The sequence below is a fragment of the Anomaloglossus baeobatrachus genome, chromosome 1 (assembly GCF_048569485.1).
Source record: "Anomaloglossus baeobatrachus isolate aAnoBae1 chromosome 1, aAnoBae1.hap1, whole genome shotgun sequence".
NCBI lineage: Eukaryota > Metazoa > Chordata > Amphibia > Anura > Aromobatidae > Anomaloglossus > Anomaloglossus baeobatrachus.
The window spans coordinates 752,889,689-752,907,283 of record NC_134353.1 but is presented as its reverse complement, the minus strand read 5'-3'; the positions used below and the strand labels follow the sequence as shown (position 1 = coordinate 752,907,283).

Sequence of the window (17,595 nt, the reverse complement as noted above, 5' to 3'; positions counted from 1 at the left end):
GCGGTTCGCCATCGGGGACGAACACCTCCAGTTCGTCGCATTGCCCTTCGGCCTGGCGACAGCCCCACGGGTTTTCACCAAAGTCATGGCATCAGTCGTGGCGGTCCTGCACTCTCAGGGCCACTCGGTGATCCCCTACTTGGACGATCTCCTAGTCAGGGCCCCTTCTCAGGTGGCGTGTCAACGAATTCTTACCGTCACTCTGGCGACTCTCCAGCAGTTCGGGTGGATCGTCAATTTCCCGAAATCCAAGTTGACGCCGACCCAATCACTGACTTACCTCGGGATGGAGTTTCATACCCAGCAAGCGTTAGTCAAGCTACCGCGCGACAAACAGCTTTCTCTGCAGGCGGGGGTGCAATCACTTCTTCGGAGTCAGTCACACCCCTTAAGGCGCCTTATGCACTTCCTGGGGAAGATGGTGGCAGCTATGGAGGCAGTGCCGTTCGCGCAATTCCATCTACGGCCACTCCAATGGGAAATTCTTCGCAAATGGGACAAGAGTTCGACTTCCCTCGACAAGAACATCTCTCTCTCCCTTGCAACCAAAACATCACTTCAGTGGTGGCTCCTACCCACATCTCTGTCTCGGGGAAAATCCTTCCTACCCCCAACCTGGGCCGTGGTCACCACGGACGCGAGCCTGTCAGGTTGGGGAGCGGTTTTTCTCCACCTCAGGGCTCAAGGAACCTGGACTCCAATAGAATCGTCCCTTCAGATCAATATCCTGGAGATAAGGACAGTATATCTAGCCCTACTGGCTTTCCATCGGTGGCTGGAGGGCAGGCAGATCCGAATCCAGTCGGACAACGCCACTGCCGTCGCTTACATCAACCACCAAGGCGGCACTCGCAGTCGTCAAGCCTTCCAGGAAGTCCGGCGGATTCTGCAGTGGGTGGAAGTCACAGGCTCTACCATCTCCGCAGTTCACATCCCGGGCGTAGAAAACTGGGAAGCAGATTTTCTTAGTCGTCAGGGCATGGACGCGGGGGAATGGTCTCTTCACCCAGACGTGTTTCGAGAGATCTGTCGCCGCTGGGGAACGCCGGACGTCGATCTCATGGAGTCACGACACAACAACAAGGTCCCAGCCTTCATGGCGCGGTCTCAGGATCACAAAGCTCTGGCAGCGGACGCTTTGGTCCAGGATTGGTCGCAGTTTCGACTGCCTTATGTGTTTCCCCCTCTGGCAATGCTGCCCATGGTACTACGCAAGATCCGGTCCGACTGCCGTCGCGCCATTCTCGTCACTCCAGACTGGCCGAGGCGGTCGTGGTACCCGGATCTGTGGCATCTCACTGTGGGTCAACCGTGGGCACTTCCAGACCGCCCAGACTTGCTGTCACAAGGGCCGTTTTTCCACCTGAATTCTGTGGCCCTCAACCTGACTGTGTGGCCATTGAGTCCTGGCTCCTAGCGTCTTCAGGGTTATCTCAGGATGTCATTGCCACCATGAGACAAGCCAGGAAGCCAACGTCCGCCAAGATCTATTACAGGTCTTGGCAAATCTTCTTATCCTGGTGCTCTGATAACGGTTTTCCTCCATGGCCGTTTGCCTTACCAGCATTCCTTTCATTCCTACAATCTGGAATGGACAAGGGGTTGTCCCTCGGCTCTCTCAAGGGCCAAGTATCGGCGCTCTCCGTGTTTTTTCAAAAGCGTCTAGCTAGGCTTCCGCAGGTCTGCACGTTCCTGCAGGGGGTTTGCCACTTGGTCCCACCTTACAAACGTCCGTTGGAACCTTGGGATCTTAACAGGGTCCTGACGGCTCTTCAAAAGCCGCCGTTTGAGCCGCTGCGGGATGTCTCGCTCTCCCGTCTTTCTCAGAAGGTGGCCTTCCTGGTGGCAGTCACATCACTTAGGAGAGTGTCTGAGCTTGCAGCGCTGTCATGCAAAGCTCCCTTCCTGGTTTTCCACCAGGATAAGTTGGTTCTGCGTCCGGTCCCGGAATTTCTCCCTAAGGTGGTATCCCCTTTTCATCTAAATCAGGATATCTCCTTGCCTTCCTTTTTCCCTAATCCAATTCACCAGTGTGAAAAGGATTTGCACTCTTTGGATCTTGTGAGAGCACTCCGGTTCTACGTGTCTCGCACGGCGCCCCTGCGCCGTTCAGACGCGCTCTTTGTCCTTGTCGCTGGCCAGCGTAAGGGCTCTCAGGCCTCCAAGTCAACCTTGGCTCGGTGGATCAAGGAACCGATTCTAGAGGCCTACCGTACTTCTGGGCTTCCGCTCCCTTCAGGATTGAAAGCCCATTCTACCAGAGCCGTAGGTGCGTCCTGGGCATTGCGGCACCGGGCGACGGCTCAGCAGGTGTGTCAGGCAGCTACGTGGTCTAGTCTGCACACTTTCACGAAGCACTATCAAGTGCATACCTTTGCTTCGGCAGACGCCAGTCTAGGTAGGCGAGTCCTCCAGGCGGCGGTTGCCCACCTGTAAGAGGGCCGGTTTTAGGCTCTTTTTAATGAGGTACTGTTTTACCCACCCAGGGACTGCTCTTGGACGTCCCAATTGTCTGGGTCTCCCAATGGAGCGACAAAGTAAAAGGGAATTTTGTTTACTTACCGTAAATTCCTTTTCTTCTAGCTCATATTGGGAGACCTAGCACCCACCCCTGTGCCCTTCGGGCTGGTTGTTCTTGTGTGTACACTTGTTGTTAATGTTGATTTGTTCTTTTGGTTCATGGTCTTCAGTTCTCCGAACATCCTTCGGATTGAATTTACCCTAGACCAATTTATAAGTTCTCTCCTTCCTGCTTTTGCACCAAAACTGAGGAGCCCGTGGTCCACGGGAGGGTGTATAGGCAGAGGGGAGGGGTTACACTTTTTAAAGTGTAATACTTTGTGTGGCCTCCAGAGGCAGAAGCTATACACCCAATTGTCTGGGTCTCCCAATAGGAGCTAGAAGAAAAGGAATTTACGGTAAGTAAACAAAATTCCCTTTTTTCATGTTGAGCTGGATATAAAATGTAAATGTTTGTTGTTTTTTGTTTTTTTTTTCTTTTCCCTTTTGAGAGGTGGAAAAAAGTCTTTGGCCTTGTGCCTATGTTGCATTTTTTTCTAGCTTTTTTTTTTAATCAATAAAAGCAAGGAAAAATCATCCCAGCCAAGTCTGAGAATCGTGACTTGCTGTGCACGCACTACTTCTTTTTTCTTGCGGATTTTGTTACTGAAACAAGAAGCAGCATGTCAATTATTTCTGCGTTCTTTCCTGTGTTTCTATACCGTATTTTTCAGACCATAAGATGCACTTTTTTCCCCCCAAATGTTGGGGGAAAGTGGGGGGTTGCGTCTTATGGTCTGAATGTAGGGCTGCGAACGGGAATGAGGGTGCTGCGGCGGAGCTGGTAATCGGCGGCTGTAGCAGCCGTGACCACGTGGGCCCCCTCATTACATATGCACGCCCATCATCCCGCCCATCATCTCTCAGCGCTGAAGCCGACGCTGACAGGTGGGCGAGGTGATGGGTAAATAGTAATAGTAAACAGCCGGCCGTGATCATCCCTGGCAACTACAGCCTGGAGTGATCATGTGCGGCTTTATTCACTGCTCCCCGCGCATCATCATCAGCACGGGGGGCAGTGAATAAGTACACTCACCGTTCCCCTGCAGCTTCGCGATGTCCTCCTGTCTGCCGATCAGCTGATCTGTGTAGAGCGATGAGCACAGCGATGACGTCATCGCTGTGTGTGCCGCTAGTCACGCAGGTCAGCTGACCGGGCCGATAGGAGGACGAGCGATGCTGCAGGGAAGTGACCAATGACTGCTCCACACATCAGCGGCGCTGCTGCCACCACAAACTGGGAGGAGCGATGCTGCATGGAGCGAGGAAAGGGGAGTATAAACGTTTATTTTTTTAATTTTGTGTGATACAGGATACAGGCCATATAGCAGGATAGGGGTATATAGCAGGATGGGTGGGGGTATATAGTAGGATGTATGGGGTATATAGCAAGATGGATGGGGGTATATAGCAGGAAGGGGCCATATAGCAGGATGGATGGGGGTATATAGCAGGATAAGGGCATATACCAGGATGGCAGTATATATCAGGATGGGGGTATATAGCAGGATGCCAGTATATAGCCGGATAAGGGCATATACCAGGATGGGGTACATATACAAGGCAGGAGGATCATTACCAGGATGGGGTACCTTAGCAGAGAATTTGGGGACATTACCCCCATAACAGTGTCAGCAGCAGATCCTTGCCCCATAAGTGTGTCATTTCCACATTTTTTGCTTAAAATTTTATTTTCCCATTTTCCTCCTCTAAAACCAGGGTGCGTCTTATGGTCCGGTGTGTCTTATAGTCCGAAAAATACGGTAATCCCCTGCAATGCTTTTTCACTACAGTGGATTATATTGCAGCACTTCGCCTCACACACTATGCATACAACATGGTATGTGAGGCTCTCCATAGCTCAGTAACATTGGGGTTGTCCTGGTGATGACCCAGGCTTACCATGGCGGCGATTGGGTCCTTGTGATCGCATTCCAGGGACCCGATCTCCAGGGAGAGGTAAGAGATCTCTCTCCCTGCCTCCTGAATGCTGCCATCACACTACTCACAGCATTCAGGGGGGTTACGCTGCCAGGAGCGACGCAGGCACCACTTCTAGCAGAGAGAGCCGGGTCCTGGCTTAAAAAACGCATGTGAAGAAATGTGCAAACGCAATAAAATGGCACATTTTTTCAGCCCCTTTTTTCCTGCCATAACATGCATCTTTGTGTGCAGGTTTTCTGCACATTAAAACGCAACTTGGGCACATAGCCTTATTCCACTTTGCAGCCATTATTGCATTTTGTGTCCCGTTATATATCAAAAATTTGGTAAAAAGCCCTCTTATTCTGTGTGTAAGCCACTGGTGCAACATGAACCAGCTGTATGCAGTAATCACCTTCTCATCATAATAATAATTTATTTATTTATATAGCGCTATTAATTCCATAGCACTTTACATACACATTGGCAACACTGTCCCCATTGGGGCTCACAATCTAAGGTCCCTATCTGTATGTTTTTGGAGTGTGGGAGGAAACCGGAGTACCTGGAGGAAACCCACGAGGAAACACGGGGAGAACATACAAACTCTTTGCAGATGGTGTCCTAGGTGGGAATTGAACCCAGGACCCCAGCGCTGCAAGACTGCAGTGCTAACCACTGAGCCACCGTGCCTACTGTGGCGTCCAATACAAAGTATGTACCGTGTGACAAAGTGCAGTTTGCCAAGTCTGTTACATTTGTGTTGTGCAAGCATCTGATGACTGCTACATGGCTTGTACATTCACACCGGCAGAGATTTCAGCCAAATTCTGATATCTCTGCATATACTGCAGAAACTGCCACTTGTGAATGTTCTTTAGATTATTTCTTCTTCCCTCAGTTTGTCCTCTCAATCAGTTTTTATGGAAATAATTTCTTTATTACTTTTTTTTTTTTTTTTGTTTAGATCCACTAGCCTAGAAGAAAATATAAAGTCCATGTGTCTGAGCCCAGAGGAAGATGACATTCCATGGAAAGAGCTTCGAGACAACAGGGACCTGACTGTTCTTTTTAACTGGGATTCAAAGGACAGGTACCTATGATTCCACAAATTATGTATACAAAGTTAATAACCTCCCCCCTCCATTTCTGTGGGCTCCAAATATGTGACTGTATCACGTGTGGACACACAAAATGTCAGAGTAACCCATGGAAAAAAAAATGTAAATATAGAGCGCACACAAAGTAAATTTCTTTTTCGCTCCTAATTGGGAGACCCAGACAATTGGGTGTATAGCTATTGCCTCTGGAGGCCACACAAAGTATTACACTTAAAAGTGTAAGGCCCCTCCCCTTCTGGCTATACACCCCCAGTGGGATCACTGGCTCACCAGTTTTGTGCTTTGTGCGAAGGAGGCAACACATCCACGCATAGCTCCACTGTTTAGTCAGCAGCAGCTGCTGACTATGTCGGATGGAAGAAAAGAGAGCTCATATAGAGTTCCCAGCATGCTCCCTTCTCACCCCACTTCATGTCGGAGGTGTTTGTTAAGGTTGAGGTACCCATTGCGGGTACGGAGGCTGGAGCCCACATGCTGCTTCCTTCCCCATCCCTTTTTACAGGGCTCTGGGTGAAGTGGGATTCTATCGGTCTCCAGGCACTGAGGCCGTGCTCCATCCACAGCCCCTGGTACTGCTGGACATGGAGCGGAGTATCTTCAGGGACATGGCCCTGCTACATGGAGGTACTCGGTGTCCCTGTGGGGACCGCGCAGACACACGGCAGCACTGCTGGGTGTGTTAGTGCGCCAGAGACAGCGGCGCTGTCCGCACTAGTGCCATCGCACACCACAGCGTTGCTGGGTGTGTTAGTGTATTGGGTGACTACCGCGCTAACGCCGCTGCCGTTTTTATTTAAGGCGCCGCTGGGAGTTGTGGTGCGCCGGGGACTTCCGCGCCGGCCAGCACTGATATGCCGGCCGCGCTTATTAACTCGAGTCCCCGGCTTCTGGGCCTAGTCTCCCTTCGTTACCGCCCACAGCCCTGACATCAGGGTAGGGGCGTGACGCTGCATAGCACAGCAGCGCTGAGAGCTGGAGTATGTTTTGCATACTCCACCCCTCTCACTGTGTGCACTGTGAAACCGGATTCCCGCACTTTCTCAGGCACGCCCACGGCTTCCTTCTCTATACAGGACGCCGGCAGCCATTAGTGTCAGTTTTCTGTACAATACAGAGACAAGTGTGGAAGACCCTGGCATTCTGATAGTCACACAATCGCTGCAACAGGCGTTAAGCAGCACCTGTGGTGCTAACCCCACTAGTGCAGAAGTGCACTTATAGATATGCTTCTACTATATACATTGCACTGTTTGGTCGCACGTTGTATATACCCTCCTGGATTATGCGGAGGAGTTATCAGCATATTCTCTGGTAAAACAAAGGTGCAGAACCTCATGTTTTTCTTTGCAGCCGGTACAGCATGTACGGCTATACGGCCGGCAGGTTACATAGACCCCCATTGTAGCCGGAGTCTCTGCTAATGGCCAGAGGATGAGGACGGTGTCTGCAGTATTTACTGACAGATTTTCTGACACTATGGCTATGATACTAGAAGCCTAGCAGTCCGGACATGTCTCTCACAACATGGGCACTGTTAAATCATTGATCCATGGCCCCCCTCAGTGTGAACAACTAACAGCTCCGGGAATGTCACACGCATCCCAGAGTCACGGCTCTGCACGGACGTCAGTCCCAGACAGCCTAAGCGGGCTCACTGAGCGGCCCTCGGTTTCATCAGGGTCCCAGCAAAAGGACTCTCTGTGTGATAAGGCGGGGGTACCTGCTCAGGATTCTGATCCTGAGACGGCTCTCAATCTGGATACACCTGATGGTGACGCCATAGTGAATAATCTTATAGCGTCCATCAATAGAATGTTGGTTATTTCTCTCCCAGCTCCTCCAGTGGAGGAGTCAGTTTCACGTATTCTTCTGGACCACTCTGCCTTCAGAGAGGCAGTCCAGGAACACCACACTTATCCAGATATGCGCTTCTCCAAACGGCTTAGGATACACGTTATCCCTGCCCACTGACGTGGTCAAGGATTGGACCCAGTGTCCCAAGCGGCATCCTCCAATCTCCAGGCTTGTAGCTAGATCCATAGTTGCAGTGGGAGATGGAACTGCACTTAAAGATGCCACTGACAGACAGAGGGATCTCTGGTCTAAATCCATCTATGAGGCTGTCGGCGCACCGTTGGCTCCAGCATTCTCACCCTTGGGGCACTCCAAGCTATTTCAGCTTGTCTTACACAGATTGACACGGTTACACGTACATCTGTGCCGCAAGTGGCATCCTTAACCTCTCAAATGTCTGCATTTGTTTCTTACGCGAGTCAGGTTGCCCTAGACTCTGCGAACCGTGCGGCAGTAGCCTCCGCTACTCCGTGTTTTTAAGCAGAGCCTGAGGAAGGCACATTCTGCTTCCAAAAAAGGGTGCTTAACCAGTTGCCTTTTTCTGCTGACCGACTGTTTGGTGACTGTTGGGATGTAACCATTAAACAGTCCAGGGGTAAGGATTCATCCTTTCCTCAGCCAGGACACAACAAACCCCAACAGAGCAGGAGACAGTCGGGGTTTCGGTCTTTTCGAGGCTCGGCCAGGTCCCATTTTTCCTCGTCCAATGTGGACTCAAAAGGATCAGAGGAGCTCAGATTCTTGGAGGGCTCAGTCACGCCCAAAAAAAAAAAGAGACAGTCTGAAAACCCGCTTCCAAGGCGGCTTCCTCATGACTTGCGGCCTCCTCTCTCCGCATCCTCGGTCGGTAGCAGGCTCTCCCGCCTTGGCGATATTTAGCTGCCATAGGTCAATGACCGTTGGGGGTGAGACATTCTGTCTCACGGGTACAGGATAGAGCTCACTTCTCGTCCTCCAACTCGATTCTTCAGAACTTCTCCACCTCCCGGCCGAGCCGCTGCTCTTCTGCAAACAGGGTGAACTCTATAGGCAGAAAGAGTGATGACCCCGGTTCCTCTTCAGGAACAAGGTCACGGTTTTTACCCCAAATTATTTGCGGTGCCTATAACAACGGGCCGTTCCGTCCCGTTATAGATCTAAAACTGCTCAGCAAGCTCGTGGACACCAGGCTGTTCCGGATGGAATCCCTCCGCCATGTCATCGCCTCAGTGTCCTAAGGAGATTTCCTAGCATCATGAGGCATCAAGGATGCTTATCCACACGTGCCGTTTGATCCAGAGCACTAGCGTTTCTACGCTTCGTTATAGGAGACGAACGCCTTCTGTTCGTAGCCCTACCTTCCGGCTAGCGACAGTCCCACTGGTCTTCGCCAAGGTCAGGGCAGCAGTAGTCACAGTCCTGCACTCTCAGGGTCATTCTGTGATCCCATATTTAGACGATCTACTTGTCAAGGCACTCTCTTAGGAAACATGCCGACACTGCCCGAACGTTGCGCTGGAGACTCTCTAGAGTTTTGGGTGGATCATCAACTTCTTAAAGTCAGATCCGACCCCGACCCTATCGCTAACATATCTAGACATGGAGTTTCATACTCTCTCAGCGATAGTAAAGCTTCCGCTAGACAAACAGCATTCACTACGGGTTGCAATCTCTTCTTTAAGAACCAGTCGCACACATTGAGACGCCTCATGCACTTCCTACGTAAGATGGTAGCACTAGAGGCAGTTCTTTTCGCGCAGTTTCATCTGCGTCCGCTACAATGTGACATTCTCCGCCAATGGTACGGGAAGTCGACCTCCCTTAACAGAGTCGGCTTTCTTTCTCAGGCGGCCAAGGAATCTCTACGGTGGTGGCTTCTTCCCACCTCATGGTCAAAAGGAAGGTCCTTCCTATCCCCATCCTGGGCGATAGTTACGACAGACGCGAGTCGATCAGGGTGGGGAACAGTTTTTTCTCCACCACAGCGCTAAGGGTACGTGGACTCAACAACAGTCCACCCTTCAGATCAATGTTCTTGAACACAGAGCAGTGTATCTTGCCCTACAAACCTTCCAACAGCAGCTGGAAAGCAAGCAAATCCGACTTCTGTCGGACAACTCCACAGCGGTGGCATACATCAACCACCAAGGAAGAACGCGCAACCGACAAGCCTTCCAGGAAGTCCGGCAGGTTCTGATATGGGTGGAAGACACGGTATCCACCATATCCACAGTTCACATCCCAGGCGTGAAAAACTAGGAAGCTGACTTCCTAAGCCGCCGGGGTGTGGCCGAAAGAGTATGGTCTCTTCACCCGGACGGGTTTCAGGAGATCTGGCGCCGCTGACAGAGGCCGGACGTCGATCTAATGGCGTCACGGCACAACAACAATGTGCCAGTTTCATGGCACGGTTTCACAATCATCGAGCTCTGGCGGCAGACGCCTTAGTTCAGCATTGGTCGCAGTTCCAGCTACCTTATGTGCCACCTCTAGCATTGTTGCCCAGAGTGCTGCGTTACATCAGGACCGACTGCGGCCGCGCCATCCTCGTCGCTACAGATTAGCCGAGGGTGTTGTGGTTCCCGGTTCTGTGGTGCCTCACAGTAGGCTAACCGGGGGCACTACCAGACCAATCAGACTGGCTGTCTCAAGGGCCATTCTTCCATTTGAATTCTAAGGCCCTCAACCTGATGGTGTGGCATTGAGTCCTGGAACCTAGTGTCGTCAGGGTTACCTCAGGACGTGGTTGCCACCATGAGACAGGCTAGCATACCAACGTCCGCCAAGATTGACCACAGGACGTGGAAGATATTCTTATCTCAGTGCTCGGCGCAGGGTGTTTCTCCCTGGCCGGTTGCATCGTCCATGTTTCCTTCTTTCCTGCAATCTAGGTTGGAAAAAGGGTTGTCGCTCAGTTCCCTTCAGGGACAAGTCTCAGCGCTATCTGTATTTTTTCAGAAACGACTTCCTCAGGTACGCACGTTCCTACGGGGAGTTTGTCTTCTCAGCACTCCGTACAGGCGGCCGTCAGAGCCCTGGGATCTGAACAAGGTTCTAATTGCTCTCCAGACGCCGCCTTTCGAGCTTTTGAAAGAGGTCTCCCTTCCCGCTTTCTCGGGAAGTGGCCTTCTAGTAACGGTCTCGTCTCTTGGGAGAGTTTCCGAGCTAGCAACGCTCTCATACAAAGCTCCCTTCCTGGTCCTTCACCAGGACAGGGTAGTTCTGCGTCCGATTCCGGAATTTCTCCCTACGGTGGTATCCCTCTTTCATATCAATCAGGATATCACCTCACCTTCTTTGTGCCCTCGTCCAGTCCATCAATTTCAGAAGGATTTGCATCTGTTGGTTCTGGTGAGAGCACTCAAGTTCTACTTCCCGCATGGCGCTCCTGCGCCACCCGGATGCACTCTTTGTCCTTGTCGCTGGTCGGCGTAAACAGTCGCAAGCTTCTGAATCCACCCTGGTTCGGGGGATCGAGAAACCAATTCTTGAAACCTACAGTTCTTCTGGGCTTCTGGTTCTCTCAAGGCTGAAGGCCCATTCTACCAGAGCCGTGGGTACATCCTAGGCATTACAGCACCAGGCTACGGCTCAGCAGGGGTGTCAGGCATCTACCTGATTGAGTCTGCATACTTTTACCAAGCATTTTCAGCTGCATACCTACGCGTTGGCAGACGCCAGCCTACGTAGATAAGTCCTTCAGGCGGCGATTGCCCACCTGTAGGGAAGGGCTGTTTAACGGCCCTATCACGAGGTATTCTTTTACCCACCCAGGGACTGCTTTTGGACGTCCCAATTGTCTGGGTCTCCCAATTAGGAGCGAAAAAGAAGAAGGGAATTTTGTTTACTTACCGTAAATTCCTTTTCTTCTAGCTCCAATTGGGAGACCCAGCACCCGCCCTGTTTTCTCGGGGTTTTTTCTGTTTTTTCGGGTACACATGTTGTTCATGTAGTATGGTTCAGTTCTCCGATGTTTCCTCGGATTGAATTGGTCTTTAAACCAGTTATTGGCTTTCCTCCTTCTTGCTTTGGCACTAAAACTGGTGAGCCAGTGATCCCACTGGGGGTGTATAGCCAGAAGGGGAGGGGCCTTACACTTTTAAGTGTAATACTTTGTGTGGCCTCCAGAGGCAATAGCTATACACCCAATTGTCTGGGTCTCCCAATTGGAGCTAGAAGAAAAGGAATTTACGGTAAGTAAACAAAATTCCCTTCTTTATCTTAATGTTAGATAGTGGCACTACACTTTGGCACCCCAATTAGGAGGTTTTTGGGTATATTCACACATGGTAGACTCAGCACAAAAACTTCTGCAATTGTCTCATTAACCCAGGCATGTTATACAGAAGCAATCCATGCATGGAATTAACTTTGAGTTGGAGAAATGGTCTGGGAACATTACCTTAAACTTAAAGAAATGTTGGTATTAAATTATTATTTTTATTCAATTATTTTTTGTACTAGAAATTTAAAGGGGATTTCCAAGTTATCCGAAATCCTGCAGTTAGGCACTGCTAAAAGAATTTACATACTTTGCATTTTTCTGTCCCTCTGCTGCCCATCACCACTCATACCCACGTGACCTCTGCAGCCATTCACTGACCTCCGCAGTCGCTGGTCCTATATCAATAAGGCCAGTAATCGCCTGCAGAGGTCACTTGGGGTATATAGGCTGCAGTGTAAATATTAGCTGCCTTTGTGCAGGATTTCACATAACTTAACCCTTTTTAAATCTTTTTTTCTTTTTCGCTCCTAATTGGGAGACCCAGACAGTGGGTGTATAGCTACTGCCTCTGGAGGCCGCACAAAGAACTACACTTAAAAGTGTAAGGCCCCTCCCCTTCTGGCTATACACCCTCCCGTAGGAGTACGGATTCCTCAGTTTTAGCTTTGTGCGCAAGGAGGTCAGACACGCACGCATAGCTCCATTGTTTTTAGTCAGCAGCAGCTGCTGACTATGTCGGATGGAAGAAAAGAGGGTCTATACAGACTCCCAGTATGCTCCCTTCTCACCCCACTTATGTCGGAGGTGTTTGTAAGGTTGAGGTACCCATTGCGGGTACGGCGGCAGGAGCCCACATGCTGATTCCTTCCCCATCCCTTTTTACAGGGCTCTGGGTGAAGTGGGATTTACCGGTCTCCAGGCACTGAGACCGTGCTCCATCTACAGCCCCTGGAGAAGATGCTGGATGGAGCGGAGTACATCAGGGACATGGCCCTGCATCCTCAAGGTACTCTGTGTCCCCGTGTATCTGGCGCTCACACCGCAGCATGCTGGGTGTTGTAGTGCGCCGGGGGACATCAGCGCTGCGGCGCCTGTGCCATGGCCTCATTCAGCTTAGCTGAAGCAGGCACACTTCTGGGAATCGGTCGCGCCGGCCGCTGGGGCTGCGGCGCGGCTAGCACTTGTAGTGCGCCGGGGACTTCAGCGCGGCCTGCGCTTTTACGGCGGCCGCGCTGATAACTACAGTCCCCGGCTTTTTGCGGCCTGCTTCCGTTCGTTCCCGCCCCCAGACCTGCCAGTCAGGAGAGGGGCGGGACGCTGCCCACGTCTAGGACTCGGTCGCACCGGCCGCTGGAACAGCGGCGCGGCTGGCACTTGTGGTGCGCCGGGGACTTCAGCGCGGCCCGCGCTTTTACGGCGGCCGCGCTGATAACTCGAGTCCCCGGCTTTTGCGGCCTGCTTTCGTTCGTTCCCGCCCCCAGACCTGCCAGTCAGGAGAGGGGCGGGACGCTGGCCAGTGCATCAGCGCTGAGGGCTGGAGTCGTTTTTACATACTCCAGCCCTCACAGTCAGCACAGAGGGGACACTGTTCCCGCACTTTTGTTTGGGAACTCCCACGGACCGCCCCTCTCCACAGAAGCCGGCAGCCATTCTTGCTGACACGCTGAGCTGCAGAGGGGAGCCGGGGAGACCCAGACAAGGCATTCTTCAGCCTCTTACCCGCTGTTCAGCGGGCGGTAAGCAGCCCTCAGGGCTCACCCCCTCTTGTGCTCGTAGTATCCTTAGTATTTTGTTGCTACAAATACTTGGTATTACACAGCGCTGGTCGCCCTTTGGCTATAGACTCTCTCACATGCAGAGAGCCAGCAGCATGTCGCCCGTAAAACGCAAGGGTGCCAAGGCACAGACATTATATGCTTCCTGCACCGCATGTGGGACTTTTCTACCGGCAGGCTCCACGGACCCCCATTGTGTGCAGTGCTCGGCCCCTGCGGCGCTTGCACAGTCGGGACCTCTGCTGGACGTGTCCCAGGGTGTACCACCTGTGAATGCTGTCCAGGTGACAGGAACTGAGTTTGCAGCTTTTGCTGACAGAATGTCTCTCACTATGTCACAAATTCTTGACACATTGCGAGCTAGGCCTGTACTTCAGACCACGGACACTGTGCATGTCTTGCCCCCTGGTCCCCCTCAGCTCCTAGCTCCGGGACGGGCATCTACACCTCAGGGTGAAGACTCTGACTCGGACGATGGCCCCGGGCAGCCTAAGCGGGCTCGTTATGACGGACCTTCCCATTCATCTCAATGGTCTGGATCCCAGCGAGATGAATCTATGGGTGATGAGGCGGACGTAACTGATCAGGATTCTGATCCTGGGACCGCTCTCAATCTAGATACACCAGATGGTGACGCCATAGTTAATGATCTTATATTTAACATCAATAAGATGTTGAATATTTCCCCACCAGCTCCTCCTGTAGAGGAGTCAGCTTCGCAGCACGAGAGAATCCATTTCAGATACCCTAAGCGTACATTAAGCACTTTTCTGGACCACGCTGACTTCAGAGACGCAATCCAGAAACCCCACGCTTATCCTGAAAGGCGTTTTCCTAAACGGCTTAAAGATACACGCTACCCTTTTCCCCCTGAGGTGGTCAAGGGTTGGACCCAGTGTCCAAAAGTGGATCCTCCAATTTCCAGGCTTGCAGCTAGATCCTTGGTTGCTGTTGAAGATGGAGCGGCACTTAAAGATGCCACTGACAGGCAGATGGAGCTCTGGCTGAAATCCATCTATGAAGCGATTGGGGCGTCATTAGCGCCTTCTTTTGCGGCTGTATGGGCACTCCAAGCTATCACGGCCGGGCTTGCGCGAGTCGACTCAGTCACACATGCATTTGCCCCGCAAGTAGCACCATTGACCTCGCAAATGGCAGCATTCGCGTCGTACGCGATTAATGCTGTTCTTGACGCTACAAGCCGCACGGCAGTGGCGTCAGCCAACTCAGTTGTTTTGCGTAGGGCTCTGTGGTTGAGACATTGGAAAGCAGATTCTCATTCCAAGAAGTGCTTAACCAATTTGCCTTTTTCTCGTGACCGTTTGTTTGGAGAGCGTTTGGATGAGATCATCAAACACTCCAAGGGTAAAGACTCTTCCTTACCGCAACACAGACAAAACAAGCCCCAACAGAGGAGGGGTCAGTCTGCTTATCGGTCCTTTCGAGGACAGGGCAGGTCCCAATTCGTCCCGTCAAAAAAGACTCAAAAGGACCAGAGACGTTCAAATTCTTGGAGGTCTCAGTCACGCCCAAAAAGACCAGCCGGAGGAACCGTTGCCAAAACGACGTCCTCCTGACTTGCGGTCTCCGATTCCCACACCCGCGGTCGGTGGGAGGCTGTCCCACTTTGGCGACATTTGGCTAGCAAGCGTCAAAGACCGTTGGGTGAGAGATATTCTGTCTCACGGGTACAGGATAGAGTTCAGTTCTCGTCCGCCAACTCGTTTCTTCCGAACTTCTCCACCACCAGACCGAGCCGATGCTCTGTTGCAGGCGGTGGCCGCTCTAAAGGCGGAAGGAGTGGTGACCTCCGTCCCTCTTCAGGAACAAGGTCACGGTTTTTACTCCAATCTGTTTGTGGTCCCAAAAAAGGACGGATCGTATCGTCCCGTCCTGGATCTGAAGTTGCTCAACAGACACGTAAAAGTCAGAAGGTTCCGGATGGAATCCCTACGCTCCGTCATAGCCTCAATGTCTCAGGGAGATTTTCTAGCATCAATAGACATCAAAGATGCGTATCTCCACGTGCCGATTGCACCAGAGCATCAGCGTTTCCTACGTTTCGTCATACACGACGAGCACCTACAGTTCGTAGCGTTACCCTTCGGTCTGGCAACAGCCCCCCGGGTTTTCACCAAAGTCATGGCAGCAGTAGTAGCTGTTCTGCACTCGCAGGGTCACTCGGTCATCCCGTATCTAGACGACCTGCTTATAAAGGCATCCTCTCAAGAAGCATGCCAACACAGTCTGAAGGTGGCGCTAGACACTCTCCAGACTTTCGGGTGGATTATCAACTTTCCAAAGTCTCATCTAACCCCGACCCAATCTCTGACTTATCTTGGCATGGAGTTTCATACTCTATCAGCGATAGTGAGGCTTCCACTGGACAAGCAGTGCTCGCTACGGACTGGAGTGCAATCTCTCCTTCAGAGCCAGTCGCACTCACTGAGGCGCCTCATGCATTTCCTAGGAAAGATGGTAGCAGCAATGGACGCAGTCCCGTTCGCGCAGTTTCATCTGCGCCCTCTCCAATGGGACATTCTGCGCCAATGGGATGGGAAATCGACGTCCCTCGACAGGACTGTCTCCCTCTCTCAGACTGCCAAAGACTCTCTACGTTGGTGGCTTCTCCCCAACTCATTGTCACAGGGAAAGTCGTTCCTTCCCCCGTCCTGGGCAGTGGTCACGACAGATGCGAGCCTATCAGGGTGGGGAGCGGTGTTTCTCCACCACAGAGCTCAGGGGACGTGGACCCAGGAAGAGTCCACCCTGCAGATCAATGTTCTGGAAATCAGAGCAATCTATCTTGCCCTGCGAGCCTTCCAACAATGGCTGGAAGGCAAGCAGATTCGGATTCAGTCGGACAATTCCACGGCGGTGGCGTACATCAACCACCAAGGGGGAACACGCAGTCGCCAAGCTTTTCAAGAAGTCCAGCGAATTTTGACGTGGGTGGAAAGCAGAGCGTCCACCATATCTGCAGTTCACATACCAGGCGTGGAAAACTGGGAAGCAGACTTTCTCAGTCGCCAGGGCATGGACGCAGGAGAATGGTCCCTTCACCCGGACGTGTTTCAACAGATCTGTTGCCGCTGGGGGACGCCGGACGTCGATCTGATGGCGTCACGGCACAACAACAAGGTCCCAGTTTTCATGGCACGGTCTCACGATCACCGAGCGCTGGCGGCAGACGCCTTGGTTCAGGATTGGTCGCAATTCCGACTCCCCTATGTGTTCCCACCTCTAGCATTGTTACCCAGAGTTCTCCGGAAAATCAAGTCCGACTGCCAGCGAGCCATACTCGTCGCTCCAAATTGGCCAAGAAGGTCGTGGTACCCGGATCTGTGGCATCTCACGGTAGGCCAACCGTGGGCACTACCAGACCGTCCAGATTTGCTGTCTCAAGGGCCGTTTTTCCATCTGAATTCTGCGGCCCTGAACCTGACTGTGTGGCCATTGAGTCCTGGATCCTAGCGGCCTCAGGTTTATCTCCGGGAGTTGTTGCCACAATGAGACAGGCTAGAAAACCATCCTCAGCTAAGATCTATCACAGGACGTGGAAGATATTCTTAGCGTGGTGCTTGGCTCAAGGGTTTTCTCCCTGGCCATTTGCATTGCCAATTTTTCTTTCCTTCCTGCAGTCTGGGTTGGAAAAAGGTTTGTCCCTTAGCTCGCTTAAGGGTCAAGTCTCCGCGCTATCCGTATTCTTTCAGAAGCGCTTGGCACGGCTTTCTAAAGTACGCACGTTTCTCCAAGGAGTTTGTCATATCGTTCCTCCTTACAAACGGCCATTGGAACCCTGGGATCTGAACAAGGTTCTCCTTGCTCTTCAAAAGCCGCCTTTCGAGCCTTTGAAAGAGGTTCCCCTTTCTCGGCTTTCACAAAAGGTAGTTTTTCTTGTAGCGGTCACGTCTCTTCGAAGAGTGTCCGAGCTGGCGGCGTTATCTTGCAAATCTCCCTTCCTGGTGTTTCACCAAGACAAGGTAGTACTGCGTCCAATTCCAGAGTTTTCTCCCAAGGTGGTTTCTTCCTTTCATCTCAATCAGGATATCACTTTGCCATCTTTGTGTCCGCATCCAGTTCACCAATTTGAAAAGGGTTTACATCTGTTGGACCTGGTGAGAGCACTCAGGATTTACATTTCTCGCACGGCGCCTCT

The 17,595-nt window shown here is 51.8% G+C and overlaps 1 protein-coding gene across 1 annotated transcript in view; it reads left to right on the top strand.

The window, feature by feature from the left end:
- The window catches only part of NAA25 (N-alpha-acetyltransferase 25, NatB auxiliary subunit), a 142,300-nt gene that overhangs the window by 89,805 nt on the left and 34,900 nt on the right, over positions 1-17,595 (top strand). The window contains exon 17 of the mRNA XM_075323880.1: positions 5,450-5,575. Within this exon, the coding sequence (XP_075179995.1) occupies positions 5,450-5,575 (126 nt within the window). The remainder of the gene's footprint in view (positions 1-5,449; positions 5,576-17,595) is intronic.